This window comes from Saccopteryx bilineata, chromosome 6 (assembly GCF_036850765.1).
Source record: "Saccopteryx bilineata isolate mSacBil1 chromosome 6, mSacBil1_pri_phased_curated, whole genome shotgun sequence".
NCBI classification, from domain to species: Eukaryota; Metazoa; Chordata; class Mammalia; order Chiroptera; family Emballonuridae; genus Saccopteryx; species Saccopteryx bilineata.
The window spans coordinates 210,558,054-210,582,110 of record NC_089495.1 but is presented as its reverse complement, the minus strand read 5'-3'; the positions used below and the strand labels follow the sequence as shown (position 1 = coordinate 210,582,110).

The following is a 24,057-nucleotide window of genomic DNA, read 5'->3' as shown; positions in this document are numbered from 1 at the left end:
TCCTCCACTCCTGCTGCTTACACAGGTCAGCCCCTTACTGTGTTCAAGGGGACTGTGCAAGGATGGGACCCTCGGGACAGGGCTCGCTGGGGTCACCTGTGTCACAGTGGGGTCGGACACCTCGCCAACAGCACCCCGCCGAGCCTCCGCCAGTGACCGAGCCGGGCCAGGGTGGTTTGATCACTACAGCGTTGCATTACAGCTTGAAATCAGGCAGTGTGATGCCGGCAGCTTCATTTTCTGTGGTTGTTTTTCTTTAGGGTTGCTCTGGCTAGGGGTCTTTTGGGATTACTTAGGGGTCTTTTGTGGCTCAGAATAAATTCTTTGTGGTTCAGAATAAATTTTAAGAAGGAAAGTTGTGGGGATCAATGCAATTAAGCTGCCCAGGTCTGCCCTGCTCTCTCTGCGTGTAGCTGGTGAGGTCTCTAACCCTTTCCCAGACCCAGCTCAGCCCAAACACCTTCCCTGCATTTTAGGGGGTTGGATAGAACATCAGAGCCTCCCCAGGTAAGAAGCATTTCCCCCGCGTAGGACCCTCCCCAAGGAGGAGGGCAGATCACCCCTGACCCAGACTGGCTGGTGCCTTTTAGGAGGGTGAGGCCATCGGGTGGGGGCACCCCCCCCCAGCTCTCAGCCTCGATCATGCCCCTCCCGCGGAGACCCCCCGGTCACCCCAGGCGGCTAGCTGGGCGCCCCCTCCCGCCTGGCGATGGCGTCCGGGTGCAGTAGCATCGGGCCCGGGTTCGAATCCCGAGGGTCTGCGGGCGGGCAGGCAGGCGGGGCGGCCGCGGTTCGGGGCGGCGCCGGGCGGGGGGCGGGGTGGGGGCGGGGCGGGGGCAGTGAGGTAATTTCCGCGCTCGGGCGTCAGAGGTTTGAGTCACCCCCGGGGCAGAATCGAAAGTGATCGCGCGGCGGGCGCGGCCGAATGGGGGTAAGTGCGGGGATGCGGTTGTCGGTGCTGCGGGGAGCAGCTCCGTGCGCCCGGGCGGGGGCTCCGAGGCCGGCGAGGGGCGGCGGTGCTGGTGGGCCGGGGGGCCGGTGCCGGGGAGCCCGAGGCCGCACGCCGGGATGGGGCCCCAGCTGAGCCCCCCCCCCCCGCCCGGACCACCGCGCAGCCGCGCCCCCTCCCCCGCGCCTGGGGGGCCAGTTCTGCACCCCGAGTCCCCCGGCCGTTTGCGCTCGTGCTGACCCGGTCCCGCGGCCCGTTCCCGAGCGTGCACAGACTGGGGTGGGGTGGGGGTCTCCGCGCGCCCCTCCGCGGACTGGAGTTCCCACTTTGGAGCGGGGCAGGCTCTTGAACTCCAGGTTGACCTCTCATCGCTTCCTTTTAAACATCATCTGCGTCGCCCTCAGAGTTTCCCTTGAAAGTTCCCATAGAGGAAGCGAGCAGTGCTTGCAGGACCTGGTTCCCTTTTCTAATTTAGGACCACCCCGCACCCCGGGGAAACCCCTGTCCCTCCCCTCTGGCTGCGCCCGGAAAACGCTGTGCCGCCCCGCAGGCCCCGCACGGGCAAGGTGCTGCCGCCGGGGTCCTCCCCGCCTCCCCTCGCTGTCCCAAGGGGAGGAAACCATTTCCCCTCCAGGCAGGCGTGAGGGGCGAGGGTCTCAGGAGCCGAACAGTCCTTTCACAGGGGGTGCTGTGGTTCCCAGCCAGCCAGGAGACTGGGGCCTTTCGGGCCTTTGGATGCGAGGGCTCAGGAGGAGTTGTGTGTGGGGGGAGCCAGGAAGTCCCTGGGCCTCCAGGGTTCCTGTTGCTGTTCTGGGCACCTCCCCCCAGTCTCAGCCAGCTGGCTCCTTCTGAGCAGGACCCAGAGACCCTCCAGAAAGCCAAGTGTCTGGGTTGGGTCAAGGTCAGTGGGACCAGCCTCCTTGGACTTGGCAACCCTCTGCTCCTGTCCTGTGGCCAGAACCCCACCTCTTGCGCCACTTCCTCGGCCCCTTGCTGAGGGCGAGGCCCCCTCTGAGGGCTCTGTCAGGCCCCCTCTGAGGGCAGCAGCCTCCTGGCCTTGGGGCCTGACCTTGCTTTTGCTTCTCCTGTGCCAGACTTCTCTCCGAGCCTGACCAGTCCCAGAGGACCAGCCGGGCCCGTGAGCCTTGCACGCCGCCCGGAGAGCCAGGCCCGCCTCGGAGATGGTGTCCCCGGGGTCTGGCCCGCCGCCCACCGGCGCCATGGGCAGCAAGGGGCCGCCTCTGGCCAGGCTTTGCGCCCAGGTGGACCTGTGTCTGGGCTGCTCCCGCTGCACTCAGCGTCTCAACGAGAGCACCTACCTGCTGTGCCAGGTGGGGCACGACTGTCCCCGCGAGATCCTGCTGGCCCGGCTCAAGCGGGCCACCAAGAACAGGGTCTGGCGCAAGGTGGACCGCCGGCCCAGCTTCCCGCGGCCCGCGCGGTACGAGGTCTGCCGCTACTACAGGCCCGGACTGGGCTGCCTGCGGCACCGGAACCAGTGCACCTTCGCCCGGAGCCCCGAGGAGGCGCTGGTCTGGACCTTCGAGCGTGAGCACAACCTCCACCGGCTGCGGCTGAAGGCCCTGGTGCACGGGGGCGGGGCCCCGAGGGAGCAGCGCGGCCCCGCCGACACCCTCCGCGAGGAGTTTGGCGGCCACTTCCAGCTGCTCTGCTGCCACTGCTTCAGACGCTGCCCGCCGTGCCTCTCCCCCGTGGACCCCCAGGGGCGCTGCCCCAAGCACGGCGCCTGCCCCGCCATCCTGGCCCACGTGACCTCCGAGGGCCGCCACAAGCAGCAGGTGGTGGAGGTCCGGCCGCTGCCTCACTACCGCCAGCCGCTGGCCTACTGCATGTACGTGGGGCGCGGGCAGCCATGCCGGCACGGGGCCACCCGCTGCCACTATGCCCACAGCGCCGTGGAGATGGCCGTGTGGGAGGCCGAGCAGTTGTGTGGACTCAAGCGGGTGACCCTGCTCACACCCCCTGCCCCCAAGGTGGACAGGCACCCAGCCCGCCACAGCCAACCCCCTGCAGGCCAGCTGTACTGCCACGCCTGCCTGGTCACCTGCCACTCCCAGGAGGCCTTTGAGAACCACTGCTCATCCCAGGAGCACGCACAGATGGTGGTCCTGGACCAAAGTGTGGCCTGGGAGCATCGTAGCCCACCCATTGGACTCTCCACCTTTGAGCTCTGCCCCAGGTAAGGACAGTGTGTGGGGGGGCTCAGGGAGGGGGTGACCCACCTTCAGCAAGAATCAGGGGCTCCCTGTCCCCTCAGTGTGACCAGCTAGCATCTTGTCTGCCTCAGGTGGGCCAGGGAGGTAGGTGCACGGAGGTGGCTCATGTTGGCCTTGTCTTGTGGGCAACCATGGTGGACAGGACAGAGGAGGTGCCCGCCCTCCGGCCTGGAATCTATTCTTGCTCCCCCCACACAAGCCTCCTTTAGGCGGGAGGGTCTCAACCCGGGGGCCTGCTGACCTCCCCTCCTCAGGCCCAACCTCTGTGAGTACGGGGACGTCTGCACCAAGGCGCATTCGGAGCAGGAGCTGCAGGAGTGGAGGCAGCGCGTGCGGACGGCCGAGCTACGGCAGCAGGCGGCCTGGCAGGAGGGGCTGGTGTCCTACCGGGAGCGGCTGCTGGCCGAGTACCAGCGTAGCAGCAAGGAGGTCACGGTGGTGAGTGGGGTCTCCCGAGAGGGCTGGGGCGGCCGGGGGCGGGGCCAGGGCCACTCTGCTGACAGCCTGGCTTTTTCCTCTGTAGTTGGCTGAGATTGTGGATGGCGTTTCTGTCACCTGTCACCAGCCCCTGCTGCATCGAGCCCAGGAGAAGAAAATTCAGCATCACTGGACGTTTGTCATCCACTCTGAGGTGAGGGGTCCGCACAGCCCTCTGAGTCGACTGTGGTCTGCAGCTGCCGTCCTGCACAGCGTCCCCTGCGTGTGTGCGTGTGTGTGTGGTGTCTGCCCGGCCCAGGGGGTTATTTGTGGAGTGTCTTGTTCAGCATCCACAGGGCCTTCCTGGGCGGGCTCTGTGCCCCCACCTGAGGCTCTGAGAGGCTGAGTACCGGCGGGGATCCCGCAGGAAACGCAGGCAGCTGACGGGGGCGGGGTGCCAGGGCCCCGGGGGGCCGCCTCACCACCCAGTGTCCCCCGCAGGAGCCCCTGCAGCACGTGGCCCTGCTCAAGCAGGAGCCGGGAGCGGACTTCTCACTGGTGGCGCCCTGCCTCCCGCTGGGCCAGGTGTACGCGCAGGGGACGCGCTTCCGCGTGCCCGACCGCCCCGCCGAGTTCCAGGTCGGGGTGCGCGTGCAGAGCGCCTCCTTTGGTGCCTTCGAGCAGTGGGTGGTCTTCGACTTCGGCCGCAGGCCAGCCCTGCTGCAGAGGCTGAAGCTGCAGCTGGGACTGGAGCAGCGCCCCGGGGGGACTCTGGAGCCCGGCCACCCCGAGGCGCTGGAGCGCTGGCACACCGGCAACCGCCACGTGGTCCCCGGCGTGGAGCGCACGGCGCAGCGGGCGGCCCTGATGGCCAAGTACAAGGTGCCGGACCTGGCCCTGGAGTTCAGCCGCGGTGGCCCGGACCCGGGGCCCCTGTCCCGCACCAACTACAGGCTGAGGATGCACCAGTTTCTCTACGAGGAGGAGGCCGCTCAGCAGCAGCTGGTGGCCAAGTGCGTGGGGCCGGTGGGCGGGGCTGCCGGCCGCAGAGCGGCGGCCTCGGTCAGCTGACCCGCGTCCTCCCTCCCTCCCAGGCTGAACCTCCGGGGCCCCGTGTCCCTGAAGACGTCGCTGCAGACGCCAGCCCTGGGCATGCTCTTCCCGCCGCCGGGAGCCCTGTACGCCGAGGTCCCCATCCCCGCCTCGCTGACACCAGACACAGACCAGGGCTTCCTGCTGAGCCGGGCGGTCAGCACGGCCCTCGTGGCCCTCGTGCCTGCGCCAGACCACACGGTGTATGAGGTGCGGCTGGAGACGCGGGCCAGCTCGGAGCAGGGGCGCTGGCTGCTGCTCCCCGCCCACTGCTGCCAGGCCCTGGGGCTGCAGCCCGACACCAGCCCCGTGCTGGAGGTGCAGTTCCAGGTGGACCAGCTGACCTTCCGCCTGTGGCACGAGGCGGTGGACGCCCTGCCCGAGGAGCACCTCGTGGTACCCGACCTGCCAGCCTGTGGCCGGCCTCGCCCGCGGCCCAGCCCGGCAGCGCTGCACGGCAACCACAAACAGAAGCTGGCGGTGGAGTTCATTGCGGGCAGCAACCCCGGGGCTCAGCTGGTCGCCCCACTGCTCATCTACGGCCCCTTCGGCACCGGCAAGACCTACACGCTGGCCATGGCCTCCCTGGAGGTCATCCGACAGCCCCACACCAAGGTGCTCATTTGCACACACACCAACAGGTGAGCCCGGAACCCTGCTGCCGGCTGGGCACCTGCTGCTGAGGCTGAGTGAGGAGGGGGACCCATCCGGGGCCTGGGTCTGGGGCTCTGGCTGGTTCCTGGGTGCCCTGGAGGCCTGGGGGGGCAGTGCTAGAACAGAAATGTCCGGGTACTGGATAGCTCGGTTAGTTAGAGCCCCGTCCCGAAGCACAGAGGTGGCCGGTTCAATCCCCGGTCAGGATCCATACAGGAACAACTCCGTGTTCCTGTCTCTTTCTCTTTCCTTTCCTCTTTCTCTAAAATCAATAAAATAAACAGAAAAAAAGGAAAAGAGAGCCCAGGCAGCCTGGCCGTAGGCGGAGTGGAGCCCAGGGGCCAGTGCGTCCCCGGGAAGAGTCTCAGAGACTCTGAGCCTTGCCACTTTCCCTGATAGGAAGTCAGGCCTGGGCTGAAAGGGACAAGGGACATCTGTGCTTCAGGCCCAGGCCTGGGCTGGGTGCCGTGGTGCTTGGAGTCTCCTCTCTGGGTGTGGGGCTGTGGGTGCTCCTGCAGAGACCCTGGAACCGGAGGCGTCATGTCTAGGGGTGTTGTGGGGTGGGCACAGCCCCCCGGCACTTCCTGGGGCAAGGTTCCGCTGTAGTTGTTGAGAGAAACGCAGATTTAAGCTCCGCCAGGGCTGGCCACGGGTCTGTCTGCCTCACTGGTGCTCCTGGCTTCCAGGCGGGGCCAGGTACAGAGTAGGCGCTTCAGCAGACAGCAGCTGAGGCCCCACGTGCTCTCCCCCCTGCACCCAGCGCGGCCGACATCTACATCCAGGAGCACTTCCACAGCTACGTGAGCAGCGGCCACCCTGAGGCCAAGCCGCTCCGGGTGATGTACACGGACCGCCCGCCGAGCCAGACGGACGCGGCCACCCTGCAGTACTGCTGCCTGACCGGCGACCGCCGGGCCTTCCGCCCGCCCACGCGGGCCGAGCTGCAGCGGCACCGCATCGTGGTGGCCACCACCTCCCAGGCCCGCGAGCTCCAGGTGCCGGCGGGCTTCTTCACCCACATCCTCATCGACGAGGCCGCCCAGATGGTGGAGTGCGAGGCCCTCATCCCGCTGCGGTACGCCCTGCCCGGCACCCGCGTGGTGCTGGCCGGGGACCACATGCAGGTCACGCCCCGGCTCTTCAGCGTGGCCAGGGTGCAGGCGGCCAGCCACACGCTGCTGCACCGCCTGTTCCGGCTCTACCAGCAGCAGAGCCACGAGGTGGCCCAGCGCAGCCGCGTCATCTTCCACGAGAACTACCGCTCCACCGAGGCCATCATCACCTTCGTCTCGCGCCACTTCTACGTGGCCAAGGGCACCCCCATCCAGGCCCGCGGCAAGGTCCCGCGCCACCCCCGGCACTACCCGCTCCTGTTCTGCCACGTGGCGGGCAACCCCGAGCGGGACCTGTCCCTGACGTCCTGGCTCAACACGGCCGAGGTCCTCCAGGTCATCGAGCAGGTGCAGGAATTCTACAACACCTGGCCCCGCTGCTGGGGCAGCCGCGAGCAGAGCCACATCTGCGTCGTGTCCCACGGCGCCCAGGTGAGCCGGGCCGCAGGGCGGCTCCGCCACCGTCCGCGGGATGGGGACTCCCCTCGTGTCCTCTGCAGCCTCAGTTTCCCCTTGTAAGAGAGGCCGACGAATTAATCTCCTGGGGCGGATGTGGAGGGCGGACGCCGTGCTTGGAGCCAGGGCTGGGTGTGGTTGCTGGGGACACCCCTCTCCGCCCCGCCCGCGCTCACCCGGGCCTGCTGTGTGTCTCCAGGTGAGTGCACTGAGGCAAGAGCTGAGGAGAAGGGACCTGGGCCAGGTGTCCGTGGGCAGCTTTGAGATCTTGCCAGGTGGGTGATGGGTGGGAGTGGGGCAGGGGCAGGGTGGGACACAGCCCCCCTGCCCAGCCTGACTGTGCCCACTCCCGCAGGTCGGGAGTTCCGAGTGGTGGTACTGAGCACGGTCCACAACCACCACAGCCTGCAGAGCCCAGGCGCACCCGCCCTGGAGTTCTTCACGGACGCCCGCGTGCTCAACACCGTGATGACCCGCGCCCAGTCCCAGGTGGTGGCCGTGGGCGACGCCGTGGCCCTCTGCTCCTTCGGGGCCTGCAGCAAGCTCTGGAAGAGCTTCGTCCGCCAGTGCGTGGAGCATCGCAGCGTCTGCCCCGAGGGCTTGTCGCTGGAGCACATCGAGCAGGCGGTAGTCCAGAGGCAGCGGTGGGCCCGCAGCCGGCAGCCCACAGCCCTAACCGCAGGGAACTGCGCGGCAGCGGCGGCCAGTGACACTGTCCCAGAGGAGGGGGCAGCAGGGACTCCAGCCACAGAGCACACGGCCACAACCCAGGCCGAGGGGGGCACACTCACACAAAAGGCCGAGGCGGGGAACTCAGCTCCAGGTGCTGTATCCGGGGGGTGCCCGGCAGCAGGGGACGCAACCTCAGCAGGGAGCTTGGCCAACGGGGCGGCGGGGCCGGAGGCCACAGCAGGAGGGGACTCCGAGGACGCCGAGAGCCCCGAGGACTCCGACTCGGACTTCTGGCTCTCCGATGGGGAGCTCAACGCCGACGACTCCATCCTGCAGGAGCTGTTGGACGAGAGCCGGAACATGATGGTGACCGTGACGGAGGACGGGCTGCTGGACGCCGTGGCCAGGCCCGCCTCCCCCCGGCAGGCCCGCCAGTACGAGAACCTTCCACGGGAGGTGCTGTGGGCGCTGCTGCGCACGGAGCCCGAGCGGCACCACAGGTGCACCTTCGTGCGGGAGACCTTCGAGCGGGCCACGGCCATGCCGCTGGACGACCCGGGGCCCGGCCTCATCCAGATCAGGGGCCGCCGGCACTGCGGGATGGCCTTCAGCGGGGACGAGGTGCTCGTCAAGGTCCTCGGGGGCGACCGGGGCCCGCCGGGGCGGCCGCGGGGCCGCGTGCTGGGCGTGCTGAAGAGGCGGCGGCACGAGCTGGTGTTCGTGTGCCGCATGGACGAGTGGGACTCCCGCATCATGATCCCCATCGACGGCTCCGTGACCAAGATCTTCGTGGCTGACCTGAAGGACCCGCTGCAGGTGCCGGTCTACCGCCTGCTGCGGGGCCGCGTGCAGCGGGCGGAGTGCGTGCGGCTCACGGCCCAGGCCAGGCGCCAGCGGCTCTTCTGGGTGCGCATCGTGGCCTGGCGGGAGCGCTTCTACTACCCGCTGGGCATCGTGCTGGAGGTGCTGCCCGAGGCCACCACCTGGGAGCACGGCCTCCGCATCCTGGACCTGGAGTACGGCCTCCGGGACCCCTCGCCGGACCCGGCCGCCGTCTCCAAGGCGCTGCAGAAGTACCGCGCCGAGCTCGGCCGGGCGCCCGGCTCCCGGGACGACTACCGCGGCTTCCTCACGTTCACCGTGGACCCCGAGGGCGCCTGCAACCTGGACGACGCCCTGGGCGTGCGGGACCTGGGCCCCAGGTACGAGGTGGCCGTGCACATCGCCGACGTGGCCAGCTTCGTGCCCCGGGACGGGGCGCTGGACGTGGAGGCGCGCCGACGGGGCACGGCGTTCTACGCCCCCGACCGGGAGCCGACGCCCATGCTGCCTGCCGGCTTCTGCCGGGATGCGCTCAGCCTCCTCCCCGGCAAGGACCGGTTCGCCATCTCTCTGCTCCTCACCTTCGAGAAGGGCAGCAACCAGATCAAGGGCCTGCGCTTCACGCCCTCGGTGGTCCGCTCTGACCGCCAGCTCTCCTACGAGGAGGCCGAGGAGGTGATCAGGCAGCAGCAGGGGGCCGGCCTGGAGCTGCCCGCCCAGCTGAACTCCGTGGAGGCCTGTGTTGTGGCCGCGTGCTACTTCGCCCGGCTGCTGCGTCAGCGCCGCCTGGAGGCCGCCTGCCACTACGAGCAGCCCGACGAGGACAGCGCCCTGGGCTTCCGCGTGGCCCACGCCATGGTCAAGGAGTACATGATCCAGTTCAACAGCCTGGTGGCCGAGTTTCTGGTGGGCAGCGAGCGCACCCGGACGGTCACGCCGCTGCGGTGGCAGCCCACGCCCTGCGGCCGCCAGCTGGACGCCGTGAGCGAGAAGCACGGGGAGCTGGTGCCCCTGTCCTTGCACCTGAAACACCACCTGCAGGGCCGGGGCGCCCCTGGCACGCAGCTCCGCCTGCTGGCCTCCGTCTGGTGGCACGCCCAGCTCGCAGCCCACGCCCAGGACATAGACCTGCTGGTGGACCTCGTCACCACGGACGACATGCACCCCTCCCTGGCGGCCGTGCGCCTGGACTTCCGCAGGGCGCTGGGCCGCTCCGTCTTCGGCCGCTCCAGCCAGGGCGAGCGGCAGCCGGCCCACCACTACTCTCTGCAGGTGGACTGGTACACCTGGGCCTCCTCACCCATCCGCCGGTACCTGGACGTGGTGCTGCAGCGGCAGATTCTGCTGGCGCTGGGCCGTGGAGGCTCCGCCTACTCCGCCAGGGACATCGACGAGCTCTGCCAGGACTTCAGCCGCCAGCACGCGCGCGCCCAGAGCTACCAGCGGGGGGCCTGCAGCCTGCACCTGGCCACGCAGCTCAAGGCCCAGCCGCGCCAGAAGCTGGGCTTCGCGGTGGACGTGGAGCCGGGCACCCGCTGCTTCAAGCTGCTCTTTCCGGCTAACCGCGAGACCCTGCCGGACCCCTGCCCGGTTTACTACCGCTCCCTGCAGCTGGCGGAACACCCCCACAGCCTGGAAAGCCGAGCAGGCCTGGGGCTTCAGTGGCGACGCCGCGTATACTCAGTGCTGGAGGACGAACCGTGCCCCCCACAGCCCGGCCCCCTGCTGGACCGGCACACGCGGCCGGTGGACACAGTCCTGTGGCAGCAGCTGCTGGAGCTGGTGGAGGAGCAGCGGTGGCCGGAGGCGGCCGCCCTGGTGCGGGAGCAGGGCGCTGCCACGCCCCCGCCGCTGCGGAAGCTGGGGCAGGTGTCGCGCAGCGTCTGCGGCCACTTTGCGGAGGTGGCGCGGGAACTGGGCAGCGGGGACACGCTGCAGGTGCAGCTGACGGCCACGCTGCAGCGGGGGATCCTGGCGCCGGCTCTGCAGCTGTGGACCGTGGCCCCGGGACTCAGCCTGTGCATGGAGCACGTGGAGCGTCCCGGCGACTGCTTCTCGGGGCACCCGTCCCCACCCAAGAGGGACGGCTGCCGCAACCTGGAGGACTACTGCCACGTGTGGGAGCCGTTCTGCGAGCTGGAGTCGGCCACCAGCGCCGTGGCGGAGGGCGAGGCCATCACGCTGCAGCACGTGCGCGTGGCCTGGGAGACGGAGGGGGCGGGGCCAGGGCCGGGGCAGGTCCGGCTCCGCGGCAGCTTCCGCCTGGAGGCCGCCTTCCTCAGCAAGCACTGCATCGACATCAGCTTCGGCCACTGCTACCTCTGCATCCGCCTGGAGGGGCTGCGGGTCGCGCCCCCGGCCGGGGAGCACAGCCCCGAAGCCGGCCCTGGCCTGCCGCCCCGCGAGCCCAGCAGCCTGGGCCCCGTGCTGAGCATCGACCCGGACACCTACACGTGGGTGGCCCACGGGCTGACCGAGGACAGGGACCAGAACCCCAGGGAGGGCCGGACCGACCGGCAAGATGCCCTCAAGCAGGTGGGCTTTTTCATTCGTCACATGGCCACAGAGAAGGTTCCGGAAGAGGTGCTGCGGCCCGACACCCTGTTCACCGTTGAGGTGCTGCCCAAGCAGCTCCCCGATCTGTGAGTGGCTGCCACGGGGCCCGAGGCCAGTGGGCAGGGAGGGGTGGAAACGCTCTCAGCTCCCTCTCCTGGGAGGGGGAGGCCAAGTCCAGTGGAAGGTCAGTGTCCACCTCCACCCCCTGCCTGTCTCCAGCCGCAAAGAAGAAGCCGTGCACGGGCTGAAACATGCATCACAGCTGATCATCAACATCGCCCTGGGCCTCCCCATCGCCCTGCCTCGCCAGCCCGGCCAGCCTCCCCGCCACCCTCCCCGCCAGCCTTCTCGCCACCTTCCTGGCCGGCGTTCCTGCCACAGAGGTAGGCGGGGGCCCCTCCAGTGTCCCTGTGCCCTTCCCCTCCTGTCCTGGCCCTCCCCTGCACCAGAACTCAGGGGAACCTGGCCCCTTTCCCAGGGACCCCCCCTCGGTTCCTGGAGCGACCGACCTTTGACATCCCTGGAGGTCGCCACCAGCTGAACCCCAGCCAGAACGAGGCCGTCCGGGAGGCACTGAAGAAGCAGTTCACCATCATCCAGGGCCCGCCGGGTGAGGCCCGTGCCGGGGGAGGGGGCGGGGGAGCTGCGGGAGCCCGGGCCGTCTGGGGGTGTCTGCTCACCCCTCTCTCTGCTCATCCCTCTCTCCGCCCGCCCCTCTCTCCGCCCGCCCCTCTCTCCGCCCGCCCCCTCTCTCCGCCCGCTCCGCCCGCCCCCTCTCTCCGCCCGCCCCCCCTCTCCGCCCACCCCCCCTCTCCGCCCGCCCCCCTCTCCGCCCGCCCCCCTCTCCGCCCGCCCCCCTCTCCGCCCGCCCCTCTCTCCGCCCGCCTCCCTCTCCGCCCGCCCCTCTCTCCGCCCGCCCCTCTCTCCGCCCGCCCCTCTCTCCGCCCGCCCCCCTCTCCGCCCGCCCCTCTCTCCGCCCGCCTCCCTCTCCGCCCGCCCCTCTCTCCGCCCGCCCCTCTCTCCGCCCGCCCCTCTCTCCGCCCGCCCCTCTCTCCGCCCGCCTCCCTCTCCGCCCGCCCCTCTCTCCGCCCGCCCCTCTCTCCGCCCACCTCCCTCTCCGCCCACCCCTCTCTCCGCCCACCCCTCTCTCCGCCCACCCCTCTCTCCGCCCCTCTCTCTGCCCGCCCCTCTCTGCCCGCCCCTCTCTCCGCCCGCCCCTCTCTCCGCCCGTCCCTCTCTCCGCCCGCCCCTCTCTCCGCCCGCCCCTCTCTCCGCCCGCCCCTCTCTCCGCCCACCTCCCTCTCCGCCCACCCCCCTCTCCGCCCGCCCCTCTCTCCGCCCGTCCCTCTCTCCGCCCGCCCCTCTCTCCGCCCACCCCCCTCTCCGCCCACCCCCCTCTCCGCCCACCCCCCTCTCCGCCCACCCCCCTCTCCGCCCGTCCCTCTCTCCGCCCGCCCCTCTCTCCGCCCACCCCTCTCCGCCCACAGGCACAGGGAAGACGGTGGTGGGTTTCCACATCGTGTTCTGGTTTCACAAGCTGAACGAGGAGCTGGAGCCGGCCAGCAGCCACCCCTGTGAGGAGAAGCCGCTGGGGGGCCCCTGCATCTTGTACTGCGGCCCCTCCAACAAGTCGGTGGATGTCGTGGCAGGTGCATGGGGGTCGGCCACCTGGGGGCCGTGCCCAGGGGTGCCGGGCCAGGGGACAGCCACTCACACCCTGCCCGCCCCCAGGGATGCTTCTGAGCAGGAGGGTCGAGCTGAAGCCCATCCGCGTGTACAGCGAGCAGGCGGAGGCCACTGACTTCCCGATGCCCGGTGTGAGCAGCAGGGGCCCGCCCAGGAGGACCCCTCGGGAGGGGAGGCCCAACCAGACCCTCAGGTGCAGCCTCTCAGCTGTCTGTCTGTATGTGGGTGGGGGTGAGAGGCCTGGGGTCCCCGGGTGGTCCTGCCTGGGGCACGGGGCCATGTGGGGGCTTCATGGAAGTTCCCCCCCACACCCCGACCCCAGGGCCATCACCCTGCACCACCGGATCCGGCAGCCCTCCAATCCCTACGCACCCAACATCAAGGCTTTTGACGCCCGGCTGCAGCAAGGGGAGATTTTCTCCAAAGAGGACCTCTCTGAGTAAGTGGCTGAAGCCACGGGCCATCTCCCGGTGTGGGGGTTCCTGCCTGGGTGACGAGATGGCATCTCCACGCAGGTATCGGAAGGTCCTGGGGAAGGCGCGGAAGCACGAGCTGGACCAGCACAGGGTCATTCTGTGCACGTGCTCGTGTGCGGCCTCGACCAGCCTCAAGGGCCTGAACGTTCGGCAGATTCTGGTGGACGAGGCAGGCATGGCCACAGAGCCCGAGACCCTCATCCCCCTGGTGAACTTCTCGCAAACTGAGAAGGTGAGGCAGATGGTGAGCCGGGCGCCTCACACCTGGGATGCAGGGGCCACGTGGCAGGCCCGTCGAGGTGGGGCGGAGACCTCCGGGTCTCGAGTGTCAGGCCCCGGGGACCATGCAGGCCTGTCCCCTGCAGGTGGTTCTTCTCGGAGATCACAAGCAGCTGCGGCCGGTGGTTAAGAATGAGCAGCTGCAGAGCTTGGGGCTGGACCGGTCTCTCTTTGAGCGGTACCACAGGGACGCCTACATGCTGGACACGCAGTACCGCATGGTGAGCTGGTCCAGCTGCCGCGCTTCCGTCCGCTCTCTGCCTCCTCTGTCCACCCCGGCCTTCTCCTGGGGCCTGGGACGGGCGGATGACCGCCTGTCCCTGACTCGTGTCTCTCCCGGCAGCACGAGGGTATCTGTACCTTCCCTTCCATGGAGTTCTACGAGAGGAAGCTGAAGACATGGCAGGGCCTGAGGCGGCCGCCCAGTGTCCTGGGCCATGCCAACAAGGAGAGCTGCCCTGTCATCTTTGGCTATGTGCAAGGCCAGGAGCAGAGCCTGCTGGTGTCCACAGAGGAAGGGAATGAGAACTCCAAGGCCAACCTGGAGGAGGTGGCAGAGGTGGTGAGTGTCAGTGAGACTCCCTTTGATGCCCCCTGGTCAAGGAGGGCTTCCTGGAGGAGGAGGCAGAGGAGCTGAGGGAACAGGTAAGACCCCAGTGCCCAAGGTAGGGGAGGCCTCCGGGGCAGGTTTCACCAGCACTCACTCGCCCCTCAGGTCCGCATCGCCAAACAGCTGACCCTGGATAGGTCAGTGGAGCCCAAGGACATTGCCATCCTCACACCCTACAACGCACAGGCCGCTGAGATCCGGAGGGGCCTCGTGCAGGCCAGGGTCACGGGAGTGACGGTGTGCTCCATCACCAAGAGCCAGGGTGAGGCTGGAGTCTGGCTCGGGGTGGGGGTGGGGGTGGGGGCTCCCGGGTCTGGAACAGGAGGAGGGCAGGCCTCACCGCATCCCGGTCCCCAGGGAGTGAGTGGCGTTACGTCCTGGTGAGCACTGTCCGCTCCTGCCCCGAGAACGACCTGGATGAGCGGCCGACGAAGAGCTGGCTGAAGAGGTTCCTGGGCTTTGTCGTGGACCCCAACCAAGTGAACGTGGCCATCACCCGGGCCCAGGAGGGGCTCTGCCTTGTTGGTGAGGGCTGCTGGGGTGGGGTGTGGCCGGGCGTGGCTGCTGGGGGTGGGGTGTGGCCGGGCGTGGCTGCTGGGGGTGGGGCGTGGCTGCTGGGGTGGGGCGTGGCTGCTGGGGTGGGGTGTGGCCGGGCATGGCTGCTGAGGTGGGGTTTGGCCGGGCGTGGCTGCTGGGGGTGGGGTGTGGCCGGGCGTGGCTGCTGGGGGTGGGGCGTGGCCGGGCGTGGCTGCTGGGGGTGGGGTGTGGCCGGGCGTGGCTGCTGGGGGTGGGGCGTGGCTGCTGGGGTGGGGCGTGGCTGCTGGGGTGGGGTGTGGCCGGGCGTGGCTCCTGTGGTGGGGTGTGGCCGGGCGTGGCTGCTGGGGGGGTGCGGCCTGCACGGGCGGGGCCGGCACTGACTGACTGCCCCTCTTGCAGGAGACCACCTCCTCCTGCGATGCTGCCCGCTGTGGCGTCGGCTGCTGGACTTCTGCGAGGCCCAGCGGAGCCTGGTGCCGGTCGGCCAGGTGCAGGTCCGCAGGAGGCCAGCAGTGTTTTTCTGAAGGGTCCGCCTCCGCCATGCACTGCCCACACACTGCTAGGACGGCCTGAACGAGCCCTACGCCCTCTTCTGCTGGCTGCCTTGGCCGCCCACTCGGTGGTGCGCCCTGTGCCTTCCGTGGTCATTGCCGGCCACCGCCCGGCCACTCACCCCTGCCTGACTGGGCGGGGGTTTTGGAGGCCGGCTGTGGTTATGCATGTTCACCACCTTCTTCTGGAGTCTTGGCTTGTCCCCAGTGGGGAGCACAATCTTGGGGAGAAGGCAGGGTCAGTCCTCACCCTCCCGGTGCCCCTGCTTTTGCTGTCACTGTGGTGACCGGGAACATCTGAGGTGTGGGGCTGGGGGCCTCGGGGCCCGCGTGATACCTTCTGGGTTGCTGGGAAGGTTTAGGGTCGGGAAGGAAACCCCAGCTCTGGTCTTTGGATATCATCCCCGCCCCACTGGAGGCTGGCCATGAAGTTAAGCTTTATTTTCCATTTTTAAAGAAACCAAAACCAATGACTTTTTTTTTTTTTTTTTAAACTGAAATAGGGTCCTCGGCCCAAACTCAGGGCAGAGAGTGGTCCTGGGGAAGCAGGGACCTCGTCTCTGGCCATGCGTCCTCTGGGGCTGCCGCCCCTCGACCGCCCCTCCTGACCGGTGGGGTCTGCAGTGCCTCCTGCATGCAGGTCGGGGCCTGGGGACAGCCGGCCGGAGGTGCCTTTCTTTTCAGGGCTGAGGACCTTGACCTGCTCCTCAGGAGGCCAGTGTCCTGCCGTCTGGTCTGGGGAAGCCTCTCGCCTCCTCCGAAGCTGCCAGGACCTTCCCCCCCTGCGGCAGCTCTGACCCTGTTTTTCAGTGCAATTCTCTCCTGTCTCCAGAGGGCGGGGGGTGGGGGGGCGCTGCAAAAAATGGCACGCCGTTGTTTACGTCGTTTCCGAAGGGACCAGCCCTGCCCGGGGCCTCGCCGCGGGGCCGGGAGTGGGGTGCAGAAGGGAGCGTCTGTCTGTCTGTCTGATCCCCACGTTTTCTACAAATCAAATTTCTACATTCCAATTTTGTATCTTTTCTTGGACTTTATTGTATGATAAGACCATTAATTTTATTATAAAATCCACTCTGCTCTGTCACGTCTGGGTGTGTGGAGTTCTGTCCTGGGGCACAGAGGAGGGGCGGCCCCTCCGTGGGTTGTGGCCTGGCCGCTGGGGCAGACGCTGGACGGGCAGCAGGCGGAAGGGCTGCCCCCGCCGCGCGGAGGACACGGCCGCCGCTGAGGGTCAGCTGCCGGGAAACGGGGGTCTGGGAGCCGGAGAGGAGGAAGAGGAGGAGGGGTCACTGCCCAGAGCTGTGCCCAGGTGTGCAGGCCTGCCCAGCACGCTGAACTCTGACCCTGGGCTAAGTCCAAAGTCCCCAAGGCTGCCAGCGGGTCCTGTGCTGTCCAGGACCTTGGGCACGGCGTGCCTCCTGTGGGCCACCCTGGGCCACTCGCTCCACTTGTGTGTGGCTGAGTCCTGCTGCCTCCCACCCCAACCTGACCCCGTGACCTGGCTGTACAGAGGACAGTGCGGCTGGGCCCGGCCTCTGAGTGGTGGCAGGGGTAGCAGATGGGTTCGGAGGTCACAGAAAGAGAAAGGGAGATTGCAGGCAGAAGAGGGTCCCCTGTTTTGTTTTGTTTTTTTATTTTTTCTGAAGTTGGAAATGGGGAGACAGACAGACTCCCACATGTGCCCGACCAGGATCCACCCGGCACACCCACCAGGGGGTGATGCTCTGCCCATCTGGGGCGTCACTCTGTTGCATCCAGAGCCATTCTAGCACCTGAGGCAGAGGCCACAGAGCCATCCTCAGAGCCCGGGCCAACTTTGCTCCAATGGAGCCCTGGCTGCGGGAGGGGAAGAGAGAGACAGAGAGGAAGGAGAGGGGGAGGGGTGGAGAAGCAGATGGGCACTTATGTGTGCCCTGGCTGGGAATCGAACCCAGGACTCCTGCACGCCAGGCCGACGCTCTACCACTGAGCCAACCGGCCAGGGCGAGGGTCCCCTGTTTCTGTGTCCCACGGGCTGACCACGAGGCCCGGACTGAGCCCGATGGGCCCTACCTGGGATAGGTCCACCTACGGCAGCCATCACAGCTTTGAGAACCTTGACGGTATCTGGTAAACAGGACCTGAACGGAAGATGAGGCGTCCGAGGCAGGGAGTCCGGACCTTAGCACGGAGTGAGGGCTCCCCAGAGGGAAGGGGCATTGAAGCCCCCAGTGCGCGGGGAGAAGCTGACCAGGGACAGGGGGTGCGGGTGTGGGGATGGGGTGGGGTAGCCAAGCAGGTGAGCTGGGAGGTGGAGCAGGCACAGGGCCGCGTCCGGGCCACGAGGGTGGCACCCAGAACCTTGCAGGTGCAGCTAAGCCATGTAGAAAGGGACTGAGGCCCCTGGGCAGCTGCCCGATTGGGCGAGGCCAGGAGGCCAGGCCACCCACAGGGGACACCGGGACAAGGAAACCCCTGCTGGCTTGCCCAGACGTGCCTCCCTGGTGGAGCCCACTCCAGCTGCCCACCTCGGACCGGTATGTCCAGCACAGACCTCCGTCCCTGTCCCCTAGCTCTGTGTCTGAGGAGCAGACCTGTGCCCTTGGAGCCCTGCAGGACACCCAAGAGCGAGCGTCCACGGCCACACGAGGCCACAGAGAGGAGGACAGTCTGGCTTGACCCCTGGATGGCATCCTGGAGCACACAGTGGGTCTGGGGCTGGACAGGCGTGGGAGGGGAGCCCCTACCCAGGCGGAATGCCCACCTGTCTAGGAGCAAGCCCCCTGTCCACCGCTGGGCGGCGGGTGCTAGGGCCTTTCCGGCCGAAGGGAAGACAGCATAGGACCCCCCTTCACCAAACCACTTTCCCGTCAGTGGGAGAGGACCACCATGCTTCTGGTCATTTACTCTTGCCCACACGATTCTCCGAGGATCTGCTGTGCTAGTGACCACAGGGTTACCTGGACTGACAGTCCTTCTCAGCCATGTCCAGGGCAGACAGTGCTGTCCCCCTGGAGCTGAACATGGCCAAGCCACAAGTGCAGGGGGGCACTGATCTTCACGTCACCGTCATCCAGGAGTGAGCGTGTGCACGGGGACACTACCGGTCACCAGGGGGGGTTCACATGACCACACTGCAGGGCAAGGACAGACTGCATGGCAACACCAGGGGGACGGGTGCCCGCATGGGGCCGGACACCAGGAGTTGGGGAGGGGCAGTGAGCTGGACGGAGGGCCCCCCAAAATAGTAGCTACATGCTAGACTGTGTCTGGGGGGTGCCTCCTGCCTGGGACCCTCACCCACCAAAGGGGGTCTGGGCAGGACCTGGGGGTATTGTTCCCCCTTGGGGAGCCCCAGCTTAGGAGGGAGGAACAGATAGAGAGCTTGACCCTTTGTTAAGGGTCAGGGCCACAGGACAGGCGACTCGAGCAGGGCATCCAGCTGGTTATTGTGATGGGGAGGGGCTGGGGCTGAGGTGGCAGGGGCCTGGAGATGCTGTCACCATCCATCAGGAGGGGCAGCCAGGTGTAGGCTGACACCTCACCAGCCAGGTGTCATCAGCAGCCTTGGGCAGGCGTCACTGTCGAGAAAAGCCCTCACCGCTGCCGCCCTTAGAACACGGGGTACTTGGCCTCTCTCATTGTGTGTGTGTGTGTTTATATTCCTTTTTATTAGTGGATAAATATTAGAAAATCATCTCTCGGGAGCCGCGGTCAGGGCCGGCACAGCTTGGCCAGCCGGCCGGGGGCGGGCCCGTGGGGGGGCCCCGGCCTGGTCTGGAGGGTGAGGCTGTCCCGCCAGGGCTCGTACACCAGCGTGTAGCTCTCCGCCCGCTTGACCGTGAACTTGTAGAGGCGGTTGGGCAGCAGGTTGTGGATGTCGAAGGTGCAGGTGGCCACGGGGATGATGCCGCGCTGCAGGTACTCGGGCTGCGTCCGCGGGTCCAGCAGCTTGAAGCGCAGCTCGAACTGCTCGGGCACCGCCGGCTGGATGGTGACGAACCAGCGCAGGGCGACCCAGTCCTGGTGGGCCACCGACTCCTTGCGGTCGAACATGACGGGCATCTTGGTGCTGAGCATGAGCCGGATGTGCGGGATCTTGGTGGTGCCCACGTCCGACACCAGGCGGTGTTTGATGTGCAGCCGCCCCGGCACCATCATGGCCAGGAAGCTGTCCATGACGGCCGACAGGTCGGCCAGCCGCTGCTCCACCAGCGCCCAGCCCGCCAGGAAGGGCCGCGGGTCGGGCAGCTCGAGTAGGGCGTCCAGCTCTGCGCGGCCCCGGTCCAGCTGCTCCAGCAGGTCCCCCAGCAGCAGCAGCTGGATCTTGGTCTGCGCCGTGCCTACCTTCTTCATGCGCTGGAACTTCCAGGGGTCGATGAGCTGGAACATGGTGTTGGGCAGCACCAGCGGGTTCTGGTCGCCCAGGGCCAGGTGCTTGGGGAGGATCTCAATGTGGTAGGAGCACTTCCTCAGCAGCTCCATGCGGGCGTGGTGACGCTTCAGCAGGTGGACGCTCAGGTCGCTGGTCAGGAACTCGCGCACGGCGTTCCGGCGCGCCACGTAGGTCCTCCAGGCCTCCGGCTCCAGCAGCTGCTGGTCCTCGGCCTCCTCCACCTCCTCCTGGTCCAGGGAGGACTGGGGACTGTCCAGCTTCATCTTGTCTAGGCCCAGGCCTGTCACCTGGAAGCTCATTGTCTGGAGGGAGGGGTGGAGGGGGGTGTGTGTGAGGGGGAACAGTCAGGCTGGCCTCTGCTGCCTACCCAGGGCTTGCTCAGGGCAGTGTGTGTGTGTGTGTGTGTGTGTGTGTGTGTGTAGGGGGGTCACTCAGGCCCACTGCCCCTCCAAACAAGCCCTCTATCCTTCCCAGGGGGGAGGACCTTGTGGGGAGCACGGGTGTCTGGACGAGGCTGCCTGGAGGGCCTGGTGGGCAGGCTGCAGAGTCATTAAAAGAAGGCGTGCAGGGCCCTGGCCGGTTGGCTCAGCGGTAGAGCGTCGGCCTAGCGTGCGGAGGACCCGGGTTCGATTCTGGCCAGGGCACACAGGAGAAGCGCCCATTTGCTTCTCCACCCCTCTGCCGCGCTTTCCTCTCTGTCTCTCTCCTCCCCTCCCGCAGCCGAGGCTCCATTGGAGCAAAGATGGCCCGGGCGCTGGGGATGGCTCTGTGGCCTCCGCCCCAGGCGCTAGAGTGGCTCTGGTCGCAATATGGCGACGCCCAGGATGGGCAGAGCATTGCCCCCTGGTGGGCAGAGCGTCGCCCCTGGTGGGCGTGCCGGGTGGATCCCGGTCGGGCGCATGCGGGAGTCTGTCTGACTGTCTCTCCCTGTTTCCAGCTTCAGAAAAATGAAAAAAAAAAAATAAAAAATAAAAAATAAAAAAAAAGAAGGCGTGCAGGGGCCAATACTACTGATGGTGGGTTTGGAGGACGCAGGGGAGGGCTGAGACCAGGGCTGGGCTCCGGGTTCAGAATGACTTGGGCAGAAACCCCAGCCACTGACCAGCTGTGGGGTCTGGTAAAGACCTCGGGACGGTGTCATGGTGCTTTTGGGGGGCCATTGAGGAGACTCAGTGTGACCCTGTCTGAGCAGCACCAGCCTTCCCTCAGGGGCACAGCTGCCCTGCAGAGACCTTCCAGACCTCACTGCAGGCCCGAGTGGAGGGCCAGGCTCACCCCAAGGCCGTCCAGTGGATGACTAGGGCCAGCGAGGAGGCAGGGTGGCTCCAGGCCTCACTCTGAGGCCTGGCCCTGTTAGCTCCCGGGTACACTACCCCTTCCCCCAGTGTCCTGGGGCCCCCGTGGGCTTCAATGAGCTCCCTGACTACACAGAAGAGCCTCAGAGGCGGTAAGACACTGTCACTCCCTTTGAAAGACGGGCATTTGAGGTTAAGATGTTTTGCAGCTTGCTCTGAAACCTAGAGTTTGAGGCCAGCCACTGAACCCACAGCCTGATGGTCCTTCTGGGCCACGACCCTCCCCCACCCCACCCCTGGGTGTCCATGCCTCCAGAGCTAGGTACAGCTGTGGGCCTCAGCCACAGGTCCACAAGGACTGTCCTTGCAAGCTGGGGACCCTCGGAGACGAAGACGGAGCCAGCCTGGCTGGCTGCTGTCCCGGGTCCCAGCCACCCCCAGGGCCTCCTGGCTTCACTCAGAAGGGCTCAGCACCCCAAAGGTTGGGTGAGTTACAGACCCAGTAGGCTGAGTGACTTGCCCAAGAAACTACGGTTCAATGGCAGGGAAAAGTTGGGGCCAGCTGTCTCCTTCTCCAGAGGTTAGCCCTTGACCTTCCTGGGGCAAAGGAGCCAGCCCAGCCCCGGGTCATAGCAGAGAGGGTATCTGCGGTGACACACCAGCCAAGACCAGGACCCCAGGACTTACGGTCTGAGTCTTACTCTGGCCTCTGGAGGGAACCTGTGTCCTTGGATCTGGCTGACGATCAGGGGTATTTCCAGTAGCCAACAGTCTCCCAGGCGGAAAACTGCAGATGGGTCGGTGGGAGCTCCGGGGAGGTGTCCCCAGGCTCCGTGGCCCGCCTACCCAGAGGCCCCGCCTTCTCGAGCCCACCACAGCCTCTTTGCTCCCAGGCCCACCTCCCTGAGACCTCCCCCGACTCCGTCGCCACCCCACGGCCCCTGCACGCCCTCTGCCCGCTTCCCCCACCGGGCCTCACCCAGCCTCTCTGAGCGTCCACCTGCCCGGCCTACCAGAGCGCGCGGAGCCCTGAGGCCGACTGTGCAGGGAGCGGGGGCGTTCAGCTTCGCACCGCGGAGTCCAGGGGGTTGCCATGGGGATCGCGAGCCTTTGTGATGCCGTGCCCCCCCCCGACCCCCAGGAGTGGGGGCGGGGTGAGGCGGAAGCCGAGGGAGCGGTGGGGAGACTCCGCCCAGTCGGGTGCCACGACTTGGGGGACTGCGGGAGGACGGCGCAGGGCGCGCTCTGTAGTCCCTGGACCCCGCCGAAAGGAACCGCTGGTCTCAGCCTGGTCCTCAGCCCGGTCCTCAGCCCCGGACTGCTCTGGGTCTCGGCTTGGAGGAACTGTCCATGGACTTCGCTCTCTTCCCAGGGACCGCCGGGGGAGCCACCGCAGGTGGTCCGACAGCTCGGCTTGCAGTAGGGTCCCACCAGTGGAATAAACTGAGGCCGATGGGACCTCTGGGCGGGGACCCGTCCCTGAGTGGTCTTGCCCGCATTGCGCTCCATCCGCGGGGCTCTTCACCTCTGGCTGGGCGCGCTCCGGGGACCCTCCCTTCCCTCGGTGTGGCTGCCCAGAGGCAGGGACCACCTGCACTGGCAGATGGGTGACACTTGTCACCCTAGTGAAGGGACAGCAGGCGTTCTCTCCCACGCTGTTGCCCCTGACCCTGGTCTGAATAAATGGGTCTCCACATCCCCTCTGAGGTGTTCTCAGCTTCGGAAGCCCCACTCGCAACAGCCAGCTAGCTCAGGCCCTCCTGGACTGCCCAGCCAGCCTGGGTCTTCCCCGGCAGTTGTCAGTCTGACACCCCAGGGCACCCCTGCCCACCTGGAGGGAGGACTAGGGAGGCAGGGATGCCCATTGCTACCTTTTGTCACCTCTTCTTTGGAGGTCAGTGGTGGGGTCCCTTCCAGGATAGGATGTCTGCCCCTCAGTCCCCTCCCAGTCTGTTTTGTGGCCAGAGCCCCTCCCATACACCCCCAGACCTCTGAGTGACCCCACCCTGGGAGGGGTCTTCCCCTGGCTATCTCTGCTCACCAGCCTGCCTTAGGTCCAGGCCTGGGCAGAGGCCCCTGACAGTTAAACCTGGAGAGAATGTGGCTGAGGTCCTGTCTGCCCTCCTTGCTCTGCTCTGAGCTCTAACTCAGCAGAGAGAGCTGCTATTTTTTCGGGGTCTGAGGGGGCAAGGGCTGGGCTATTGGAAGAAGACACCCCTCAACCCTGCAGCCCACTCACAGAGAGGGGTGGGGTGCACAGTAGTGCTTCCCATGGGGCAGGCCAGGCACATCCCGGACCTCGGCCATCTGTTTGGGCCCACCCATTTTGTGTGTGTGTGTGTGTGTGTGTGTGTGTGTGTGGCAGAGACAGAGAGAGTCAGAGAGAGGGACAGATAAGGATAGACAGGAAGGGAGAGAGATGAGAAACATCAATTCTTCATTGCGTGTCCTTAATTGTTCATTGATTGCTTTCTCATATGTGCCTTGATGGGAGGGGCTACAGCAGACTGAATGACCCCTTGCTCGAGCCAGCGACCTTGGGCTCAAGCTGGTGAGCCTCGGGGTCTCGAACCTGAGTCTTCAGCATCCCAGTCCGACGCTCTATCCACTGCACCATCGCCTGGTCAGGCTGGGCTCACCCATTTTTTTTCTAATATTTTGCAGTTAAACTTTTTTTTTCTTTTATTAGTATTGTATATTCATTGATTTTTATTTATTTATTTATTTTTTATTTTTATTTTTTTTTACAGAGGCAGAGATAGAGAGGGACAGACAGGCAGAAACGGAGAGGGAGATGAGAAGCATCAATCATCAGTTTTTCGTTGCAACACTGTAGTTGTTCATTGATTGCTTTCTCATGTGTGCCTTGACCGCGGGCCTTCAGCAGACCGAGTAACCCCTTGCTGGAGCCAGCGACCTTGGGTCCAAGCTGGTGAGCTTTTTGCTCAAGCCAGATGAGCCCGCGCTCAAGCTGGCGACCTCGGGGTCTTGAACCTGGGTCCTTCCGCATCCCAGTCCGACGCCCTATCCACTGCGCCGCCTGGTCAGGCGCAGTTAAACTTTTGAGATAATAGTAGATCATGCCCAGTTGTAAGACACAGAGGTCTCACGAAGCTTTTGTCCACTTCTTGTAGACACTCTGCATAAAATCACAGTGGGGTAGTGACACTGATGTCCAGAAGCAGGACCCCCCCAGCCCTCCACCCCTGGCCAGCTCTACAGGAGCCCACACTTCCTCTTCTAGCCTCACCCACTTCTCACCCGTCCCCAAGCTGCCTAAGTCC

At 66.5% G+C, this 24,057-nt stretch overlaps 2 protein-coding genes across 2 annotated transcripts; one reads left to right on the top strand and one right to left on the bottom strand.

Annotated features, from left to right (window-relative positions):
• The first annotated feature begins 860 nt into the window (after nucleotides 1-860).
• HELZ2 (helicase with zinc finger 2) lies at nucleotides 861-16,187 on the top strand. Its single transcript, XM_066236283.1, has 20 exons — nucleotides 861-931; nucleotides 2,044-3,149; nucleotides 3,441-3,624; nucleotides 3,710-3,817; nucleotides 4,105-4,616; nucleotides 4,698-5,336; nucleotides 6,110-6,893; nucleotides 7,117-7,192; nucleotides 7,273-11,053; nucleotides 11,187-11,350; nucleotides 11,446-11,577; nucleotides 12,455-12,616; nucleotides 12,699-12,846; nucleotides 12,976-13,092; nucleotides 13,169-13,361; nucleotides 13,495-13,629; nucleotides 13,752-13,970; nucleotides 14,124-14,280; nucleotides 14,376-14,543; nucleotides 14,955-16,187. The coding sequence occupies exons 2-20, from the start codon at nucleotides 2,131-2,133 to the stop codon at nucleotides 15,077-15,079; spliced, it is 8,823 nt and encodes a 2,940-aa protein (XP_066092380.1). The 5' UTR covers nucleotides 861-931; nucleotides 2,044-2,130; the 3' UTR covers nucleotides 15,080-16,187.
• Nucleotides 16,188-18,796: 2,609 nt separating this feature from the next.
• FNDC11 (fibronectin type III domain containing 11) lies at nucleotides 18,797-21,812 on the bottom strand. The gene is made up of 2 exons (XM_066236298.1): nucleotides 21,787-21,812; nucleotides 18,797-19,780 (listed from the first exon to the last, which is right to left on the bottom strand). Exon 2 carries the CDS (start codon nucleotides 19,775-19,777, stop codon nucleotides 18,797-18,799), a length of 981 nt encoding a protein of 326 aa, XP_066092395.1. The 5' UTR covers nucleotides 19,778-19,780; nucleotides 21,787-21,812.
• Nucleotides 21,813-24,057: the final 2,245 nt, after the last annotated feature.